Source organism: Nerophis lumbriciformis, linkage group LG14, assembly GCF_033978685.3.
Source record: "Nerophis lumbriciformis linkage group LG14, RoL_Nlum_v2.1, whole genome shotgun sequence".
Lineage (NCBI taxonomy): Eukaryota > Metazoa > Chordata > Actinopteri > Syngnathiformes > Syngnathidae > Nerophis > Nerophis lumbriciformis.
Genome location: NC_084561.2, coordinates 10,493,827 through 10,515,005, shown reverse-complemented (window position 1 = coordinate 10,515,005; position 21,179 = coordinate 10,493,827). Strand labels below are relative to the sequence as shown.

The window sequence follows — 21,179 nt, the reverse complement described above, 5'->3', positions numbered from 1 at the left end:
CTATATTTTATCATACACCAAAGTATTTTCACCACACATTATATAATAAAGCATATATTTTCATAATAAGCCAACATATTTTCACCACATATTTTAATTAAATTAACACAATTTCACTGTGCGTTATAATGAACCAACTAATTTTCACCACAATTTCTAATAAACCATATCTTTTCACAATAAACAAAAGTGTTTTCACTACACATTATAGTAAACTAACAACTTTTCACTATGTATTATCATAAACCAACATAGTTTCACCACACATTAAAAAAATCCATATATTTCCACAATAAACCAAAGTATTTTCACCACACATTATAATAAACCATATATTTTCACAATAAACCAAAGTATTTTCACCACACATTATAATAAACCATATATTTTCACAATAAACCAAAATATTTTCACTATACGTTATAATAAACCAACAACTTTTCACTATATGTTATCATAAACCAAAGTATTTTCACCACACATTATAATAAAGCATATATTTTCACAATAAACCAAAGTATTTTAACCATGCATCATAATAAACTAACACATTTTCACTATATGTTATCATAAACGAAAGCATTTTCACCACACATCATAATAAACCATATATTTTCATAATAAACCAAATTGTTTTCATCATGTGTTGTAATAAACTAAAACATTTTTTTTTACCACAGATTATAATTAACCAAAATAGTTTTAACACACATAATAAACCAAAATATTTTCACAATAAACAAACATATTTTCACCACACATTATAATAAACCATATATTTTCACAATAAACCAAAGTATTTTCACCACACATTATAATAAACCATATATTTTTACAATAAACCAAAATATTTTCACTATACGTTATAATAAACCAACAACTTTTCACTATATGTTATCATAAACCAAAGTATTTTCACCACACATTATAATAAACCATATATTTTCACAATAAACCAAAGTATTTTCACCACACATTATTATAAACCATATATTTTTACAATAAACCAAAATATTTTCACTATACGTTATAATAAACCAACAACTTTTCACTATATGTTATGATAAACCAAAGTATTTTCCCCACACATTATAATAAAGCATATATTTTCACAATAAACCAAAGTATTTCAACCACGCGTTATAATAAACTAACACATTTTCACTATATGTTATCATAAACGAAAGCATTTTCACCACACATCATAATAAACCATATATTTTCATAATAAACCAAATTGTTTTCATCATGTGTTGTAATAAACTAAAACATTTTTTTTTACCACAGATTATAATTAACCAAAATAGTTTTACCACACATAATAAACCAAAATATTTTCACAATAAACAAACATATTTTCACCACACATTATACTAAACCAACATATTTTCAGCACACTTTAAAATGAACCAACATATTTTTGCTGCACTATAATAAACCAAAGTCATTTCACCGCATTTTAAAATAAACCAAATTATTTTCACCACATTCTTTACATTAGAGTTACCTTCGGAGGGGGGTTACAATATCGTGGAGCAGTGTTGTCTGAATGGCGCCATCTTGGGGTGGTGTTGATTTGAACAACATGGAATCCAACACGGACGAGCAGGAGAACAAACTGAGGAGCCAAGAAGAAAGAGAACAAGGTTACACACATTTGCTAGCTCCATTGATGTGGAGGACCACTTTAAATGATGTGGCGGGCCACATGAAATGACAAGTGGGGCATATTAAACTATCAATCAATCAATGTTTATTTATATAGCCCTAAATCACAAGTGTCTCAAAGGGCTGCACAAGCCACGACGACATCCTCGGTACAAAGCCCACATAAGGGCAAGGAAAAACTCACCCCAGTGGGACGTCGATGTGAATGACTATGAGAAACCTTGGAGAGGACCGCATATGTGGGTAACCCCCCCTCTATGTGGCGGACTACATAAAATGATGTGGCGGACCACAACAAATGATTTAGCAGACTACATAAAATAAATGAAGTGGGGGATCACATGATATGATGTGGTGGGCCTTTGAAATATTGTGGAAGACCACATACAATAATGTACGTATAATATTGTGGGAGACAAAATAAAATGATGTTTTGGGCCAAATTAAATGATGTAACGGGCCAAAGCTGGCCCCCAGTCCTTAAATTGAACAAACGCTGACAAAACTGTGGCGTGCACACAAAGCATTTAGAGAAAATTCAGTGCTTTCTGCATATTACTTATGTGGAGAGGAACATAAAAAAAATGACATAGCGGGCCACAATAAATTATGTGGAGGGCATATTCATTATGTGGAGTACATAAAATGACGTGGCTGACCACATAAAATAACGTGGCGGGCCACTATAAATGATGTGGAGTACCACATAAAATTAGGCATGTCCGATAATATCGCACTGCCGATATTATCGGCCGATAAATGCTTTAAAATGTAATATCGGAAATGATCGGTATCGGTTTCAAAATGATCGGTATCGGTTTCAAAAAGTAAAATGTATGACTTTTTAAAACGCCGCTGTGTACACGGACGTAGGGAGAAGTACAGAGCGCCAATAAACCTTAAAGGCACTGCCTTTGCTTGCCAACCCAATCAAATAATATCTACGGCTTTTCACACACACAAGTGAATGCAACCCATATTTGGTCAACAGCCATACAGGTCACACTGAGGGTGGCCTCATAACAACTTTAACACTGTTACAAATATGCGCCACACTGTGAACCCACACCAAACAAGAATGAAAAACACATATCGGGAGAACATCCGCACCGTAACACAACATAAACACAACAGAACAAATACCCAGAACCCCTTGCAGCACTAACTCTTCCAAGACGCTACAATATACACCCCCCGCCCCGCCAACCCCACCCACCTCAACCTCCTCATGCTCTCTCAGGAAGAGCATGTCCCTAATTCCAAGCTGCTGTTTTGAGGCATGTTAAAAAAAATAATGCACTTTGGGACTTCAATAATAAATATGGCAGTGCCATGTTGGCATTTTTTTCCATAACTTGAGTTGATTTATTTTGGAAAACCTTGTTACATTGTTTAATGCATCCAGCGGGGCATCACAACAAAATTAGGCATAATGTGTGTCAAGACGTGGACTATGGTGTGTTTGTTTTCCCGAGATGCAAGTAAAGCTGGACTGGTCATGGCGTGAAGGTAAATACATATTTATTTATAACACTCAAAGGAACAAAAGGCGCGCTCACTGGCGGAAGTACAAACTTGACTAACGAAACAAAAAGACTTGCACGTGGGCTAAAAACTTTGAACAATTAAACAAAAACACTAACTGTGGCATTCATAGAAAAAACTTACTTGGACATGGCATGAAGTGCGCAGAGGTAGACAGAGTGTGACAGGGGTATGAATGCGGGATGTCACCAGAAAGACAAACTGAAAACAATGAACTTAAATACTACAGACATGATTAACGAAAACAGGTGCGTGACTCAAAACGTGAAACAGGTGCGTGACGTGACAGGTGAAAACTAATGGTTGCTATGGTGACAAAACAAAACAAAAGTGCACAAAAAGTCCAAAAACAAAACCGAACATGACTAAAACAAAACATGATCACGCAGACATGACAATGTGTTAATTTCACGACTGTATATATTGGTATCGGTTGATATCGGAATCGGTAATTGAGAGTTGGACAATATCGGAATGTCGGTTATCGGCAAAAAAGCCATTATCGGACATCACTACATAAAATTATGTGGCGAGTCATTGAAATATTGTGGAAGACCACATAAAATATATGTAGCGGACCACATATAATAACTTGGCAGACAAAATAAAATGACATTGTGGGCCACTGTAATGATGTAACGGGCTAAAGCAAGGCCCCCAGGGCCTTAAGTTGGACACCTGTGTTATGAACAAGCGGTAACAACACTGACGTGCACACAAAACATTTAGAGAAAATTCGGGGTTTCCTTCAGGTTTACAGCTTTGGCCAGCGTCAACACGCGCACACGCCTGTAATGCGATCGCTCCTCTACAAGTTAGATTTGTGGTATACACGTGCGCACAGGTCAGGTGGGAGTGGGATGATAATCCATACGCTGATACAAACACTGGTCATACTAACCTGAAGAGGGCAGCGTCTATGTAGCAGGAGTTATGGTGTCCTTGGATCCCCTTCATTCGTCCAATCAGAACTTTGTGAACTTGATCGGCGCTGATGGGAGGGATAGGCTCCATTTTTGCAATGCTGCGCTGTCCTTCTCTGTCTGAAAGTTCACCTGCATGTGTGCAAACACACAAACGGTAGTTGGCCGGAGCCTATCCCAGCTGAGTGGACTGATGGCGACTTTATTGCTGAGATAACTCAAACATCACATTTAAAAGCCCCAGAGGAGAAGAAAAAGAACATGCAAACACAGAAAGACCTGTTATACGTTACATTTTATACACACCTGCGACATCGTCCTTGGGTGTCATGTTTTTGTCACCGTCACTCAGGAACCGGGCGTCAGGATGGCAAGAGCTGAACTTCACAAACAGGGCTCTCCCAGGAGGACACCGGAACAAACACATATTTTTGAAGGTACCGTCACTGAGTCCCATGTCCTCCTCCTGAGAACATAGAACAATGTCGTTAGGTCAAATGAGAATAAATACTCATTTTGGACTGAGGACTTGTCATGCAAGTACAAACCAACAAAGCCATATCGATATTCACATTTGAAACTGTTTGCAGGCATGACAATCAAACCATCTCGCAGTGATTATAATAGTAAATAATAATAACTACAACATTTCCAACGAATATTTGATTTAAGACTGCTACCTGTTGCTAAACTCTGGCACAATTGGTACCGATTTGGTGGTTTTGTTTTAACCATGGTAGGATCGGTATCATAATATAAGACAGGCATTACGCAAATTCTAACTGCTGCTTATTTGAATTTTGGGAGCGTCCCAACGAAATGCATATGCCAACTATTATAATAGCTAGCATGCAAGGATACATTGTGATAACATGGGAGCACCCCTTGTATGAAAACTGCTAGAATTCTAAAGCCAGCACTATATAGACAGAGCTCTAACCCCAACCTATTTTAGTTTTAGGATAATTACAGTGAGAAGGGGATTCATATGGCCCCATTTGTCACTGTTTACCTGACACATGAAACGTGACAAATTTTACACTATCCACTTTAGCTGTCAGATGGCAGTAGAGTGTTGAATATCTTAAAATGTGTTTTGTGGCAATTCCAACTTTGACCACAGGATCAGTTGCTATGTAGCGTGGCGCTTTCCATCATTTTCACAAGACTGCATTGCAAATTGATTAAACATATATATATATATATATATATAAATATAAAAATCACACACACATATACATACATACACATATAAATATATATATATGTGTATATATATATATATATATATATATACACACACATACATATATATGTACACATATGTATATGTTTATATTGTATATGCATATATATGTATATATATATATAAATACATAAATATATATATACATATGTATATGTATATATTGTATATGCATATACATGTATATACATACATACATATATATGTGTATATATATACATATGTATATGCATATATATGTATATATATGTACATACATATATACATACATATGTATATATATATTTACATACATATATACATATATATACACACATACGTATATACAGTATATATATATATACATACATACATATATATATACATATGTATACATATATATATGTACATACATATATACATATATATGTATATATATTTACATACATATATACATATATATACACACATACAGTATATATACATATATATATATATGTATATATATATATATATACACATATATATACATGCGTGTGTATATAATGTGCTTTGGGGCAGCCGAACACTAATTAAATGGATTTAAATGACTGTTTTGAGTTAAGAGCTGCGTCACAGAACCAAATAAAGTAGTACTGGAAGCACATTTCAATATTGATAGTAATACGATGTTGCATTACAAGCTCAAGTCCAGCCATTACGTGCCGCCGACCAGGAAGGTTGCCAATCCAACGGATGATTCCGTATGCGTTGCCTGCAGCCAAAGACACCTCCACCAGCGAATTCACATCCAAGCCACATTTTTGATCCACTGCAGAGGTATCAACGTCTATCAGCTTTGACTCTGTCGAAACAAACATTTTGGGTCAAGTGTTTTTAGAGCAATCAGAACAATTGGTAATATTGTGGGATTGTTTACCTAAGTTCCAACCACAAGGCAATTCTCCTTTAACGACAAACTGAACCGGCACTTCAATTTCGCTCGTCTTCCCAGAAGCATCGCTGTCCTTAAAACATAAAGACAACCATGAAACTGTTGCAAAACACATGGACTGTATTCTGACATTGAGAGAGAACTGCACTTTTTTTTTTGGAACTTTGCATATCATTCACAATCCTTATGTGGGACAAGAAAGAACACCTTTTTCTTTTTATTTATGCATTCTAACTTGTAAATGAAAGCTTGCAAATGTAACAATGGAGTCAATGGTAATAATTACATCATTGTGCCCCCAAAAACCCCTCCATCACGGTTTTATATACATGCTGTAAGTAAATATGTAATGTTTTAACAGGCACATTCATAAGCACATGTAATATTTACGTATTTTGCTCATTTTAAGCACACAGCAGTACATTAATTTCACAGACGCATTACAACGTTTGCTTTTCCCTTCAACAACAACAACAACACTACTAATCATGGCAGACTTCATGAGAGAGAACGAAAACAACTTTGGGACAAATGATGATCCAGAACCTTATATTTTTGAGTCTGGATATAATGAGGATGAGCTACAAGTTTGTGAAGCTGTGTGCTAAGCAGATCCAGTAAGTACAAATACAGTACAAACAGGGCCGTAACTAGGATTTGACAAATACCAAGGTCAAAAATTGGTTGTCCAAGAGAAGCTTTAAAAGACTGAAATCATGTGTATCCCAGCAGCATTTAAATAATAAAAGCTTTCATTGATAGAACTATCACATTATATATTATCTAACATCTTTGACAATCAGCATGATTTTTTAACTGTCCACCTTTTTTTTATTAATAGGCTGTAGTTTAGCATATTAAACAATTTTAACATAATTAAAACACACATTTAAAAAACATAGTATTTTTTTTTTGTCCTGTCCAGCTTCTCAGGCAAATCATATAAAGTTATCTACCTTATTATCTGAGCAGTGTACACAAATGTTAGAGTCAGCTAAACCCATATTATACATTCTTAGACCGGTGTAATGTATTCTGTAAAGTATTTTGAGATGAATCAGTCATAAATTTGGATTTTTAATCAAACGAGAAGTATTGAGGCATACTTGTTTCCAGAATTTTGGGTCACAGCTAGTGGATACGTCTGTGTGCCATTTGGAAGTTGGGATACCTATTGTGTTATCTATTTTTGATAAGAGAGCATATAATTTGGATAAAGCTTTGGGGGCAGATGTTTTGAAGAATTTAACGGTGGTGGGATTACTTTCCCATGTTGTTTTGTTGAATCTTGCGCTGATTACAGATTTGATTTGTATATATTCTAGGAATTTGCTAGGATTTGATGCATATTGTGTTATTAAACTTTTAAAAGAGATAAAACTGTTTCCATTGATGATATCCCCAATGCATCTGACTCCCTTATCATAGCATCTTGGAAAGTACAATGGTTTCTTGTTAAACAGAAAATCAGGATTATTCCAAATAGGGGTAAATTGGCAGGGAGTGAACGAGGACCCAGTTATTTAAAAAAATTCTCACCAAGCTGTTAAGGTAGTGCGTATAATAATACTTTTAAAGCAGTTGTGTTTTCGGAGAATTTGGCTAATAAAGGGCAAGTTAGAAATTGGGATCTCCTGGCTGAGTGATTGTTCAATCTCTAACCATAAATTATCTAATAAAGTGGGATTGATACATTTTAATATATATTATAGTTTATATGCAAGGAAGTAATAGGAAAAGTTTGGGAGTTCTAGACCCCCATATTCTAGTCAAATTTATACCACGACCGGGATTCATACCCAAGATCTTCTGCTATGCAAAGCAAGTACTAATGACGCCCGCCACAAAGCCACTGGAAGTGAAGGGGGAACATTTGTCTACATTTTCTAATCAGTGACAGAGCATGACGTGGCCAGGAATACATTTGGGGTAAAATTTTTGCGAAGCCCAATGCAGAGAGCGTGTTCTCACTGACACGACAACTTTATTAAACCCACAGCATTTCACATTCATGGCGTATTCATGTGAAACCAAAATTAGTTACGTCACTAAGATTTAATGTTAACGTTATGTTGACAGCAATTTTTCGGGTCGGATAATGTTTAAAGTAAAAATGGACTTTATTGCATACTTGCCAACCCTCCCGGATTTTCCGGGAGACTCCCGAAATTCAGCGCCTCTCACGAAAACCTCCCAGGACACATTTTCTCCCGAAAATCTCCCGAAATTCAGACGGACCTGGAGGCCACGCCCCCTCCAGCTCCATGCGGACCTGGAGGGTCCGCATGGAGCAATGTTGTTGTAATATATTGAGTTGGAGGCAATAAACAGGCGAGGGGATGAAGTACGTCTCTTTACTGTAGACTTCAGAACAGAATCACACACTTGACGTCAGGTGCGCAACACAACGTAAATCATTGGCCAACCAAAAAGTAACCACAGTACGCTATAGCCAACATTCACCAGGAGATGGCAACAGACAAACATAGATCACTCTATTACATTCCAGTCTCTCCATGTTTTCTCGCCATGGTAACATGTGATCCACATGCACTGTGCGCTGTCTCTGTCCCTCTTGATAGATATATATATATATAGAAAATACTTCACTTTCAGTGAATTCTAGCTGTATATATATATATATATATATATATATATATATATATATATATATATATATATATATATATATATATATAAATATATATATATATATATAAATATGAAATACTTGACTTGGTGAATTCTAGCTGTAAATATACTCCTCCCCTCTTAGCCACGCCCCCAACCACGCCCCAGCCCCACCCCGACCACGCACCCCCACCCCCCGAAATCGGAGGTCTCAAGGTTGGCAAGTATGCTTTATTGCGTTACGTTGTTGGAAGCTGTAGCAGGCTGTGCAGGAACAAAGATTGTATATTGAGAGAGGATGATCTATCACATGATGTTGTACAGCGCAAACAATGTGCTACACAAAGTATATTTGCAGTCAGTCAAATATTTTTTTTGTCACTTAAAAAAAACCACGGAGGACATCACCTCGGCCTCCTCAACGGCCATAAGAAACATAACAAAACAATCACTGACTGATCAATGTTTGCTCTCAATGGAATGCAGACTGATGGGATGTTTATATTTTCCCGTTTAGATGAAGAATAAATCATAATCCTCATGCAAGTAAAAAAAACAAAAAACAAAACAAGCATGTATTTTGCGCCATCACCTGGCTTAAGTTGAATGTCAAAGTTGACAAACTTTTCGGTTTATGGCCACAACCTTCTCCGATACAAGTGAGAAGCATTATTTATCATTTATAATGAACTTTTACCAACACAGAGGCAATGCAGCAGCTCACCGGCTCAGTTTGTCAATAGCAGCAACGGTGATCACGGTGCCGCTAAAAGTAGTTCCCCGGCGTCAGCGCTTATAATAACAATATTGCTAATACGTGTTTAATATTCAGCCCAAAAATGTAAATGGAGTATTGTTGGCGCTTTTTGGATGATGTCAGAGGGCTTTATTAGTGTTAGAATAATTGTTTGTAAGTTATCACAAAAACTTTGTGTTACATTGAGTGTTTGGTGAGACGACCAAAAGCTGTCTTTGGAACCTACCAAGAGTAAGGCTCGTAAAACTCCACTGTGTAGGGGGGGAAGCAAAATGAAGGTGTTCTGTTTTCTTTCATGTATGGTAATCAACAGAAAGATATTGTTCTAACCCAAGGACTTCAAAGCGTAGAGGAAGCAGGACCAGACTCCCCTCCAGGCGACCTCTTCCTGAACCTCCTTTTTGAACTGTTTTACGAACCTCTTTTTGAACTCGTTTACGACCTTTTCTGTGAAGTGGTTACGACCTTATCTTTTGAACTGTTCTGTAAGCAAAGGCAACGCTGTTTACGACCCACTTCCCTTCTGGAAGCAGCTGTGGTCATGTGGTCAGAGAAAGTCTAATAAAGGAGGAGTTGTACAATCTTTCGCCAGAGCGTGCTGAGATACTGTGGCGACTCTCCTCAATTGAGTCCAAATTGAATTCTGTCTCTGTTTAATTCTTTGCCTCTTGTCTTGTTTAAAAAATGTCATCAGTGTTTGAACCTGACAATTAGCGCAATACTACTCCTATTCACTGCATTGTCAGCCACCTCGTACTTGCTGTATATTACGAATTGGAATGCTTAAAAAAAGAAAATCATATACGATTGTGAATTCCCAAAAAAGTGCAGTTCCCCTTAAAGGGGAACATTATCACCAGACCTATGTAAGCGTCAATACATACCTTGATGTTGCAGAAAAAAGACCATATATTTTTTTAACCGATTTCCGAACTCTAAATGGGTGAATTTTGGCGAATTAAACGCCTTTCTAGTATTCGCTCTCGGAGCGATGACGTCACGTTGTGACGTCACATCGGGTAGCAATCCGCCATTTTCTCAAACACCGAGTCAAATCAGCTCTGTTATTTTCCGTTTTTTCGACTGTTTCCGTACCTTGGAGACATCATGCCTCGTCGGTGTGTTGTCGGAGGGTGTAACAACACGAACAGGGACGGATTCAAGTTGCACCAGTGGCCTAAAGATGCGAAAGTGGCAAGAAATTGGACGTTTGTTCCGCACACTTTACCGACGAAAGCTATGCTCCGACAGAGATGGCAAGAATGTGTGGATATCCTGCGACACTCAAAGCAGATGCATTTCCAACGATAAAGTCAAAGAAATCTGCCGCCAGACCCCCATTGAATCTGCCGGAGTGTGTGAGCAATTCAGGGACAAAGGACCTCGGTAGCACGGCAAGCAATGGCGGCAGTTTGTTCCCGCAGACGAGCGAGCTAAACCCCCTGGATGTCTTGGCTCACACCGTCCCTTATGCCACCGAAGATGATCAAGAGAAGAATATCGACCCTAGCTTCCCTGGCCTGCTGACATGAGGGTATGTCTACAGAATATATTAATTGATAAAAATTGGGCTGTCTGCACTCTCAAAGTGCATGTTGTTGCCAAATGTATTTCATATGCTGTAAACCTAGTTCATAGTTGTTAGTTTCCTTTAATGCCAAACAAACACATACCAATCGTTGGTTGGAAGGCGATCGCCGAATTCGTCCTCGCTTTCTCCCGTGTCACTGGCTGTCGTGTCGTTTTCGTCGGTTTCGCTTGCATACGGTTCAAACCGATATGGCTCAATAGCTTCAGTTTCTTCTTCAATTTCGTTTTCGCTAACTGCCTCCACACTACAACCATCCGTTTCAATACATGCGTAATCTTTTTAATCACTTAAGCCGCTGAAATCCGAGTCTGAATCCGAGCTAATGTCGCTATAGCTTGCTGTTCTATGCGCCATGTTTGTTTGAGTTGGCTTCACTATGTGACGTCACAGGGAAATGGACGGGTGTTTATAATGATGGTTAAAATCAGGCACTTTGAAGCTTTTTTTAGGGATATTGCGGGATGGGTAAAATTTTGAAAAAAACTTCGAAAAATAAAATAAGCCACTGGGAACTGATTTTTAATGGTTTTAACCCTTCTGAAATTGTGATAATGTTCCCCTTTAATCAGGACAACACTTGACATATTTTTAAAAAAACACTCTAAACACTAACCACTACTTTATTTAATATGATACTCACTGTGGAGATCAACACAAAACATGTCCCATCCTTTTGGTGGACATTCACCACCATTCCGTAGAGACAGTGGTCCTCAATGCAGTACGTGACTCTGTCGCCTGGGACCGGCTGCTGCGTTTCTGGGGCTGAAGAAGACTGGGGGACGGATTCGGAGAAGCGCCGCCGGACTTTGGAAAAAGGGACAAATAGACCAGAGTTTTTGTCACAAGAGAAGAGGGTCTGACCGAGCCAGGAGCCATCCGTATACCCCTTGGCCTTGTCATCGCCCTACAACACACAGAATAAACAGAGCTTGAATTTTCACCGTCTTCAATCTTCCAAACGCAATATTTCACTCTCACGAGAAAAAACGGGTGCAAAAAGGCTGTAATCAAATCTTATTCCCCCCTGCTCGCACTCCTCTGCACCTCGGCTTTTACAGAAATACTTCCCCTTTCGTGATTGCTTGTATTTGAGAAATGCCATAAACACTTCCTGTCCCTCACTTTTTAATGTGTGCCGAGTGGGAATTCGGTACGCTTTTATACAGGGGCTTAGTACCAAATTCTGGGTTCTCATGACTACCTCTTGAAGCTCGTCGAGAGAACGCCAAGAGTGTGCAAAGCAGTAATCAGAGCAAAGGGTGGCTATTTTGAAGAAACTAGAATATAAAACATGTTTACAGTTATTACATCTTTTTTTGTTAAGTACATAACTCCACATGTGTTCATTCATATAAATATATATATATATACACAGTATATATATATATATATATATAGATATACATAACATAATATAATAATAATTCATATAATTGAATATTAAGAGTATGTGAAAGTTCGTTTTCTACCTTGTTTACTTTAGTGACAAACTCCTTAAAGTTTTGTAATCAATCAGAAATATCAAGCAGCTAAACATGGATAAGTGTGGAGAGTGTTTTGCATTTTTTTCTCATCATGCATTGTAGTGGATTTAAATGGGCGTATTTTTGAATTATGTATGGTGAATGGATGTTTTTTTTTTTTTTTTTTATAATATCGACAAAGTTCAGTGAGAAGGTTGTGTTATATGTGACCATGTGTGTTGACTTTTTGTATTGCTTGCAGTTAATTTGCGCAATGAGTGTGGAAAGGTTGTTTGGATTGGGTCATATTAAGGAAAATACTGAGCTGGTCACAATTCAAAGTACAATTCATGGTCATTTGCCTGTACTACTCACATTGTCCAGAAGATGTAGGCAAACTTGCAGAAATTAGACTGCTACATTCATATTTCAAATAAAGCTTGAGGCATCCCTAGTTAAGACAGTAATGTTTTTATACACGTTTAGATTGGGGTTTGACATTTTTAAAGGCGAAAGTCGTTAATGTCTCTGGTTTTCATGTTAGCTAAACGTGAGTCGGTTCATAATTTTATGAACAGTTTTTCAAAATGTTTAATTTAATACGGTAATACTAACCGTCGGAAGTTTTACAGCGGTTATCATTACTCCCAAATATGTGCAAGTAGTACAAACGCCTGCATTTGCAGCAAAAAGTGACCGCTGTGCACACGGCGGTTCTCTTCGTGTTAGAGATGTCCGATAATGGCTTTTTTGCCGATATCCGATATTGTCCAACTCTTAATTACCGATTCCGACATCAACCGATACCGATATATACAGTCGTAGAATTAACACATTATTATGCCTAATTTTGTTGTGATGCCCCGCTGGATGCATTAAACAATGTGACATGGTTTTCCAAAATAAATCAACTCAAGTTATGGAAAAAAGATGCCAACATGGCACTGCCATATTTATTATTGAAGTCATGTTGTCTGTCTATCTGTGTTGGCCCTGCGATGAGGTGGCGACTTGTCCAGGGTGTACCCCGCCTTCCGCCCGATTGTAGCTGAGATAGGCTCCAGCGCCCCCCGTGACCCCAATGGGAATAAGCGGTAGAAAATGGATGGATGGATGGAAGACACAAAGTGCATTATTTTTTTTAACATGCCTCAAAACAGCAGCTTGGAATTTGGGACATGCTCTCCCTGAGAGAGCATGACGAGGTTGAGGTGGGGGGTTGGGGGCAGGGGGTAGCGGGGGGTGTATTTTGTAGCGTCCCGGAAGAGTTAGTGCTGCAAGGGCTTCTGGGTATTTGTTCTGTTGTGTTTATGAAGTGAATTATATTTATATAGCGCTTTTCTCTAGTGACTCAAAGCGCTTCACATAGTGAAACCCAATATCTAAGTTACATTTAAACCAGTGTGGGTGGCACTGGGAGCAGGTGGGTAAAGTGTGTTGCCCAAGAACACAACGGCAGTGACTAGGATGGCGGAAGCGGGAATCGAACCTGGAACCCTCAAGTTGCTGGCACGGCAACTCTACCAACCGAGCTATGTTTATGTTGTGTTACGGTGCGGATGTTCTCCCGAAATGTGTTTGTCATTCTTGTTTGGTGTGGGTTCACAGTGTGGCGCTTATTTGTAGCAGTGTTAAAGTTGTTTATACGGCCACCCTCAGTGTGACCTGTATGGCTGTTGACCAAGTATGCATGGATTCACTTGTGTGTGTGAAAAGCTGTAGATATCATGTGACTGGGCCGGCACGTAAAGGCAGTGCCTTTAAGGTTTATTGCCGCTCTGTACTTTTCCCTACGTCCGTGTACACAGCGGCGTTTAAAAAAGTCATAAATTTTACTTTTTGAAACCGATACCGATAATTTCCAATATTACATTTTAAAGCATTTATCGGCCGATAATATCGGCAGTCCGATATTATCGGTCAGCTCTACTTCGAGTTTATTTTAATTTATCGTTGGTTTAATTGACTTATCGAATATCGGCCCAAGTCTATTATGAGTGCATGTAAACATACCGATATGTATGTGGGACGGTGACATTAGGTTTAGAGCGGGGTGGGGAGCCCTTAAGAAGTTAAATAGTAAGATTTCATGAATACTAGATATTTAAAGTAAAGACTAGAGATGTCCGATAATATCGGACTGCCGATATTATCGGCCGATAAATGCTTTAAAATGGAATATCGGAATTTATCGGTATCGGTTTCAAAAAGTAAAATGTATTACTTTTTAAAACGCTGCTGTACGGAGTGGTACACGGACGTAGGGAGAAGTACAGAGCGCCAATAAACCTTAAAGGCACTGCCTTTGCGTCCCGGCCCAATCACATAATACCTACAGCTTTTCACACACACAAGTGAATGCATTTCATACTTGTTCAACAGCCATACAGGTCACACTGAGGGTGGCCGTATAAACACCTTTAACACTGTTACAAATACGCCCCACACTGTGAACCCACACCAAACAAGAATTACAAACACATTTCGGGAGAACATCCGCACCGTAACACAACAGAACAAATACTCAGAATCCCTTGCAGCACTAACTCTTCCGGGATGCTACAATATACACCCCCCGCCCCACTTCAACCCCGCCCACCTCAACCTCCTCATGGGAGAGAGCATGTCCCAAATTACAAGCTGCTGTTTTGAGGCATGTTAAAAAAAAAAAGCACTTTGTGACTTCAATAATAAATATGGCAGTGCCATGTTGGCATTTTTTTTTCCATAACTTGAGTTGATTTATTTTGGAAAACCTTTGTTACATTGTTTAATGCATCCAGCGGGGCATCACAACAAAATTAGGTATAATAATTAGGGATGTCCGTTAATGGCTTTTTGCCGATATCCGATATTTCGATATTGTACAACTCTTTAATTACCGATACCGATATCAACCAATACCAACCGATACCGATATATACAGTCGTGGAATTAACACATTATGTTTAATTTGGACAACCAGGTATGGTGAAGATAAGGTCCTTTTTAAAATAATTAATAAAATAAAATAAGATACCGGTAAATACATTTAAAACATTTTCTTGAATAAAAAAGAAAGTAAAACAATATAAAAACAGTTACATAGAAACTAGTAATTACCGTATTTTTCGGAGTATAAGTCGCACCTGCCGAAAATGCATAATAAAAAAGGAAAAAAACATATATAAGTCACACTGGAGCCCGGCCAAACTTTGAAAAAAACTGCGACTTATAGTCCGAAAAATACGGTAATGAAAATGAGTAAAATTAACTGTTATAGGTTAGTACTATTAGCAGGCTGATATTATCGGACATAATAATAATGTGTTAATTCCACGACTGTATATATCGGAATTGGTAATTAAAAGTTGGACAATATCGGAATATCGGCAAAAAAGCCATTATCGGACATCTCTAGTAAAGACCAAAATGGGGGCCACAAACAAAACCTTGTTTAGGGCCACACCCAGACGTAGAATGAACATTTGATGATTCCCACCTGCAGTTCAACTCCAAAGAATACTCCCGGTAAAGGCTCTGTTGTTTCCATTAGTTGTGGCAGATTTCCTATGTAGCGGATGATGCCAAGCAACTTCTCTCTTCCTTCTTCCACGACCACCTCGGAGCCCTCGGACAGCGTCAGAGCTATGCGGAGAGCATTTTCGTCTTTGAACCACCTGAGCTTCTCAGAGTCGTCACTGAGGGCCTGAAGCAGGCCGGCTTTGTCTTTACTCAGTTCTTTCAAACATCTGGCGTCTATCTCACAGCACGCTTGCCTGTGCACGCCTAGTAAGAAGACTTGCAGCTTTGTAGGGTAGCCTGTATGTTTTGATCCATCTTGGTAGTCCAAACTGTAACACAGGCAGCCGGCGTTACAGGATTCGAGCGCTTCGGTGACAATGAAGTACTGGATGGCTGACATCGTCATGGGGGGGGCCCCGCCGTCAGGCTGCAAAGTACAGTGTATAAAAACACATTAGTTTGTAAATTGTCAGTAATCATACAAAATCACCAAACAAATCCCCGAAGCACCCACGTGTGATTGATGGCAACTTTTATACTTTAAAATAATTATTGAAAAATCTATCTTGTTATTGTTAATTTAATGGAGAGTTCAATTACATTATCAATAATAATTAACAAAACCTGACAAAGATTTCATTGTGCCCAATTATGAACTAATGACACAGTCATCTAAACTTTGATCAGGCTGCACACAAGTGAATGAAAGCATACTTAGTCAACAGCCATACATGTCACAGTAAGGGTGGCAGTATGAACAATGCCAACACTGTCATAAACATGTGCCATATAGCATACTTGCCAACCTTGAGACCTCCGATTTCGGGAGGTGGGGGGAGGGAGTGGGCGTGGTCGGGTGTGACGGGGGCGTGGCTAAAAGGGGAGGAGTATATTTACAGCTAGAATTCACCAAGTCAAGTATTTCATATATATATATATATATATATATATATATATATATATATATATATATATATATATATATATATATATATATATATATTTTATTATATATATATATATATATATTATTTTTTTTTAATTATATATATATATATATATATATATATATATATATATATATATATATATATATATATATATATATATATATATATATATATATATATATATATATATATATATATAAATAAATACTTGAATTTCAGTGTTCATTTATTTACACATATACACACACATAACACTCATCTACTCATTGTTGAGTTAAGGGTTGAATTGTCCATCCTTGTCACTATTTTTCTAACCATGCTGAACACCCTCTCTGATGATGCATTGCTGTGTGGCACGCACAAAAGTGCTTTCATCAAATGCACTAGATGGCAGTATTGTCCTGTTTAAGAGTGTCACAACATTGCTGTTTACGGCAGACGAACTGCTTTACGGTATACAAAAAAGTGACTGCTGTTGTTGTGTGTTGTTGCCACGTTGGTAGGACGTTAATGAAACTGCCTAACAATAAACCCACATAAGAAACCAAGAACTCGCCCTCCATCATTCTATAGTTATAACGTGATTGGGCAGGTACGCTTTTTTATATTGTGGAGGACCTGAGTCCGCCTGAATTTCGGGAGAAAATTTGTCCCGGGAGGTTTTCGGGAGAGGCGCTGAATTTCGGGAGTCTCCCGGAAAATCCTGGAGGGTTGGCAAGTATGCATAGAGTGAAACCACACTAAACAACAACAACAAACATTCCCTGCAGCACCAACTCTTCCGGGACACTACAAAATAAACAAACGTCATTGGTGGATATACGCCTAACATCCACTGTAATGATACCACGTACAATAGCGTATCTAGTCGATGCTACCAAGATTACATCGATATTTTTTAACATGACAAAATCTTCTTTTGTTTTTGTTTTTTATATTATGTTTATAAACTCAGGAAATATGTTCCTGGACACATGAGGACTTTGAATATGACCAATGTATGATCCTGTAACGACTTGGTATCGGATCATCCAAAACTAATGTAAAGTTTAAGTGATTATTACATTTTAACAGAAGTGTAGATAGAACATGTTGAAACAGAACATAACCAGCTATTAACAGTAAATGAACAAGTAGATGAATAATTAATTTAAAATTAATTAAAATTAATATAAAAGACAATATAACATACATCCATAAACATGGATGCATATGCAAAAATGCAATATATTTATCTGTACAGTAATCTATTTATTTATATCTGCACCTTATTGATTTTTTTATCCTGCACTACCATGAGCTAATGCAACGAAATGTCATTCTTATATGTACTGTAAAGTTCAAATTTGAATGACAATAAAAAGGAAGTCGAAGTCTAACATTAATTTTCTACCTCTTGTCCTTAACAATTTTGACAAAATAATAGAATGATAAATGACACAATGTTACTGAATACGTCAGCAGCTAAATTAGGAGCCTTTGTTTGTTTACTTACTACTAAAAACACAAGTTGTTTTATATGTTCACTTAAATAAAATTATTTAAGGACAACATTGCAATAAGAAACATATGTTTAATGTACCGTAAGATTTTTTTTGTTAAAATAAAGCCAACAAGGACAATTTTTGTGGTCCTTTTTATTTATAAAAGTACCAAAAAGTACCCAAATATTTTTGGTACAGGTACCAAAATATTAGTATCGGGACAACACTAACACACAAACACAGAGAACCCACTGGCAGAAATATAGATCGGCGCCTATGGCTAGTGCCAAGGAGAAGTCCGAGCTTGAAAGTTTCCTGTTGGCCTTCCCGCTGAAATATGTAAACAAACACTGGTGAATACGATGACACCAGTGTTCTGCCTCTGTTCGTAGAGACGGGGGCCGGAACTACAAACATGAATTATAAATACTACACGTCAACCAATAATAAACTTTACTAAAAAATAAAATGATTATTCAATTTCTTGTTCTGTACGTAACAGTACTACTACTGCAGTACTTCCATTCGCAGAGCACTTATCTACGCTTTCCAAATTTAACAGCGCAGCAAAGGCCATAGTTGCAAGCCTGGGACATCAAATCTACCGTATTTTTCGGTCTATAAGTCGCAGTTTTATTTCATAGTTTGGCCGGGGGTGCGACTTATACTCAGGAGCGACTTATGTGTGAAATTATTAACACATTACCGTAAAATATCAAATAATATTATTTAGCTCATTCACGTAAGAGACTAGACGTATAAGCATACTTGCCAACCTTGAGACCTCCGATTTCGGGAGGTGGGGTGGGGTGGGGTGGTCATATATATATATATATATATATATATATATATATATATATATATATATATATATATATATATATATATATATATATATATATATATTTGCATATTTTCAGGATATATATATATATATATATATATATAATATATATATATATATATATATATATATATATATATATCTCCTGAAAATATGCAAATATATATATATATATATATATATATATATATATATATATATATATATATATATATATATATATATATATATATATATATATATATATCCTGAAAATATGCAAACAAAACTGTGTTTAGGTAATTGATACTTCAAACTTGCATAAATAAATCTTAAGGAATATAACATAACTTGGCTTCTGAGAGCTTCAAAATGTAATGAATAAAATGCTAAAGTTGTTGATAAACAAGCAATTATTTTAATAATTAAATATGGTCATTTTAAATGAGTTATTATGATAATTTAAAATTAATTATTTCAAATATGTTTATTTTAATTCTATGGCTGGATGTAATAAGGAGTCAGAAAAAATACAAATAAAAATACAATTAATTTTGATGTTTTTAGCAAAATATAGTAAAAATGTATTTTTTTTTTAAATTAATAAATATATTTATTTTTAGGTAAGATAAACATAATAATACAATTTGTCTCTAGTATGGATGATTTAGTTCTTGTCACCCTGTTGTCCTCCCGTTGTGAAAAAAGGCTGTCCTCACTCAGGTGGCCTCCAGCTCCGGCTGAAAATCGGGAGATTTTCGGGAGAATATTTGTCCCGGGAGGTTTTCGGGAGAGGCGCTGAATTTCGGGAGTCTCCCGGAAAATTCGGGAGGGTTGGCAAGTATGCGTATAAAATTTCATGGGATTTAGCGATTAGGAGTGACAGATTGTTTGGTAAACGTATAGCATGTTCTATATGTTATAGTTATTTGAATGACTCTTACCATAATATGTTACGTTAACATACCAGGCACGTTCTCAGTTGGTTATTTATGCCTCATATAACGTAAACTTATTTAGCCTGTTGTTCACTATTCTTTATTTATTTTAAATTGCCTTTCAAATGTCTATTCTTGGTGTTGGGTTTTTATTAAATAAATTTCCCCCAAAAATGCGATTTATACTCCAGTGCGACTATATATGTTTTTATCCTTCTTTATTATGCATTTTCGGTTGGTGCGATTTATACTCCGGGGCGATTTATACTACGGAAAATACGTCAATCTAATAATCTAGTCTATTGTTTATTTACTAGGCACTGATTTACATAACATTTGGTGGCGACTTGTCCAGGGTGCACCCCGCCTTCCGCCCGAATGCAGCTGAGATGGGCTCCAGCACCCTCTGCGATCCCAAAAGGGACAAGCGGTAGGAAATGGATGGATGGATGATGTAGTTAGCACTGATTTACTTAGCATTTAGGTATCATTGGTTTACATAGTGTTTACATAGCATTGATATAGTTAGCCTCCAATGAGGTTGCGACTTGTCCAGGGTGTACCAAAGTGCAGCTGGGATAGGCTCCAGCACCCCACGTGACCCCGAGAGGGACAAGCGGTAGAAAATGGATGGATGATGTAGTTAGCATTTATTTACTTAGCATCGATGTAGTGAGCTGGTTTAGTTTGTTTTGATTTAGTTAGCATAAATGTAGTTACATAGCATGAGATAGCATTTA

The 21,179-nt window shown here is 37.1% G+C and overlaps 1 protein-coding gene across 2 annotated transcripts in view; it reads right to left on the bottom strand.

The window, feature by feature from the left end:
* cyldl (cylindromatosis (turban tumor syndrome), like) overlaps nucleotides 1-21,179 on the bottom strand; it is a 35,086-nt gene that overhangs the window by 13,520 nt on the left and 387 nt on the right. For both annotated transcript variants that reach the window (XM_061976071.2, XM_061976070.2), the window contains exons 2-8: nucleotides 16,222-16,671; nucleotides 11,915-12,181; nucleotides 6,281-6,368; nucleotides 6,042-6,205; nucleotides 4,443-4,602; nucleotides 4,115-4,268; nucleotides 1,508-1,618 (exon numbers count right to left, since the gene is read on the bottom strand). In XM_061976071.2, coding sequence (XP_061832055.1) covers nucleotides 1,508-1,618; nucleotides 4,115-4,268; nucleotides 4,443-4,602; nucleotides 6,042-6,205; nucleotides 6,281-6,368; nucleotides 11,915-12,181; nucleotides 16,222-16,671 — 1,394 coding nt within the window. The remainder of the gene's footprint in view (nucleotides 1-1,507; nucleotides 1,619-4,114; nucleotides 4,269-4,442; nucleotides 4,603-6,041; nucleotides 6,206-6,280; nucleotides 6,369-11,914; nucleotides 12,182-16,221; nucleotides 16,672-21,179) is intronic.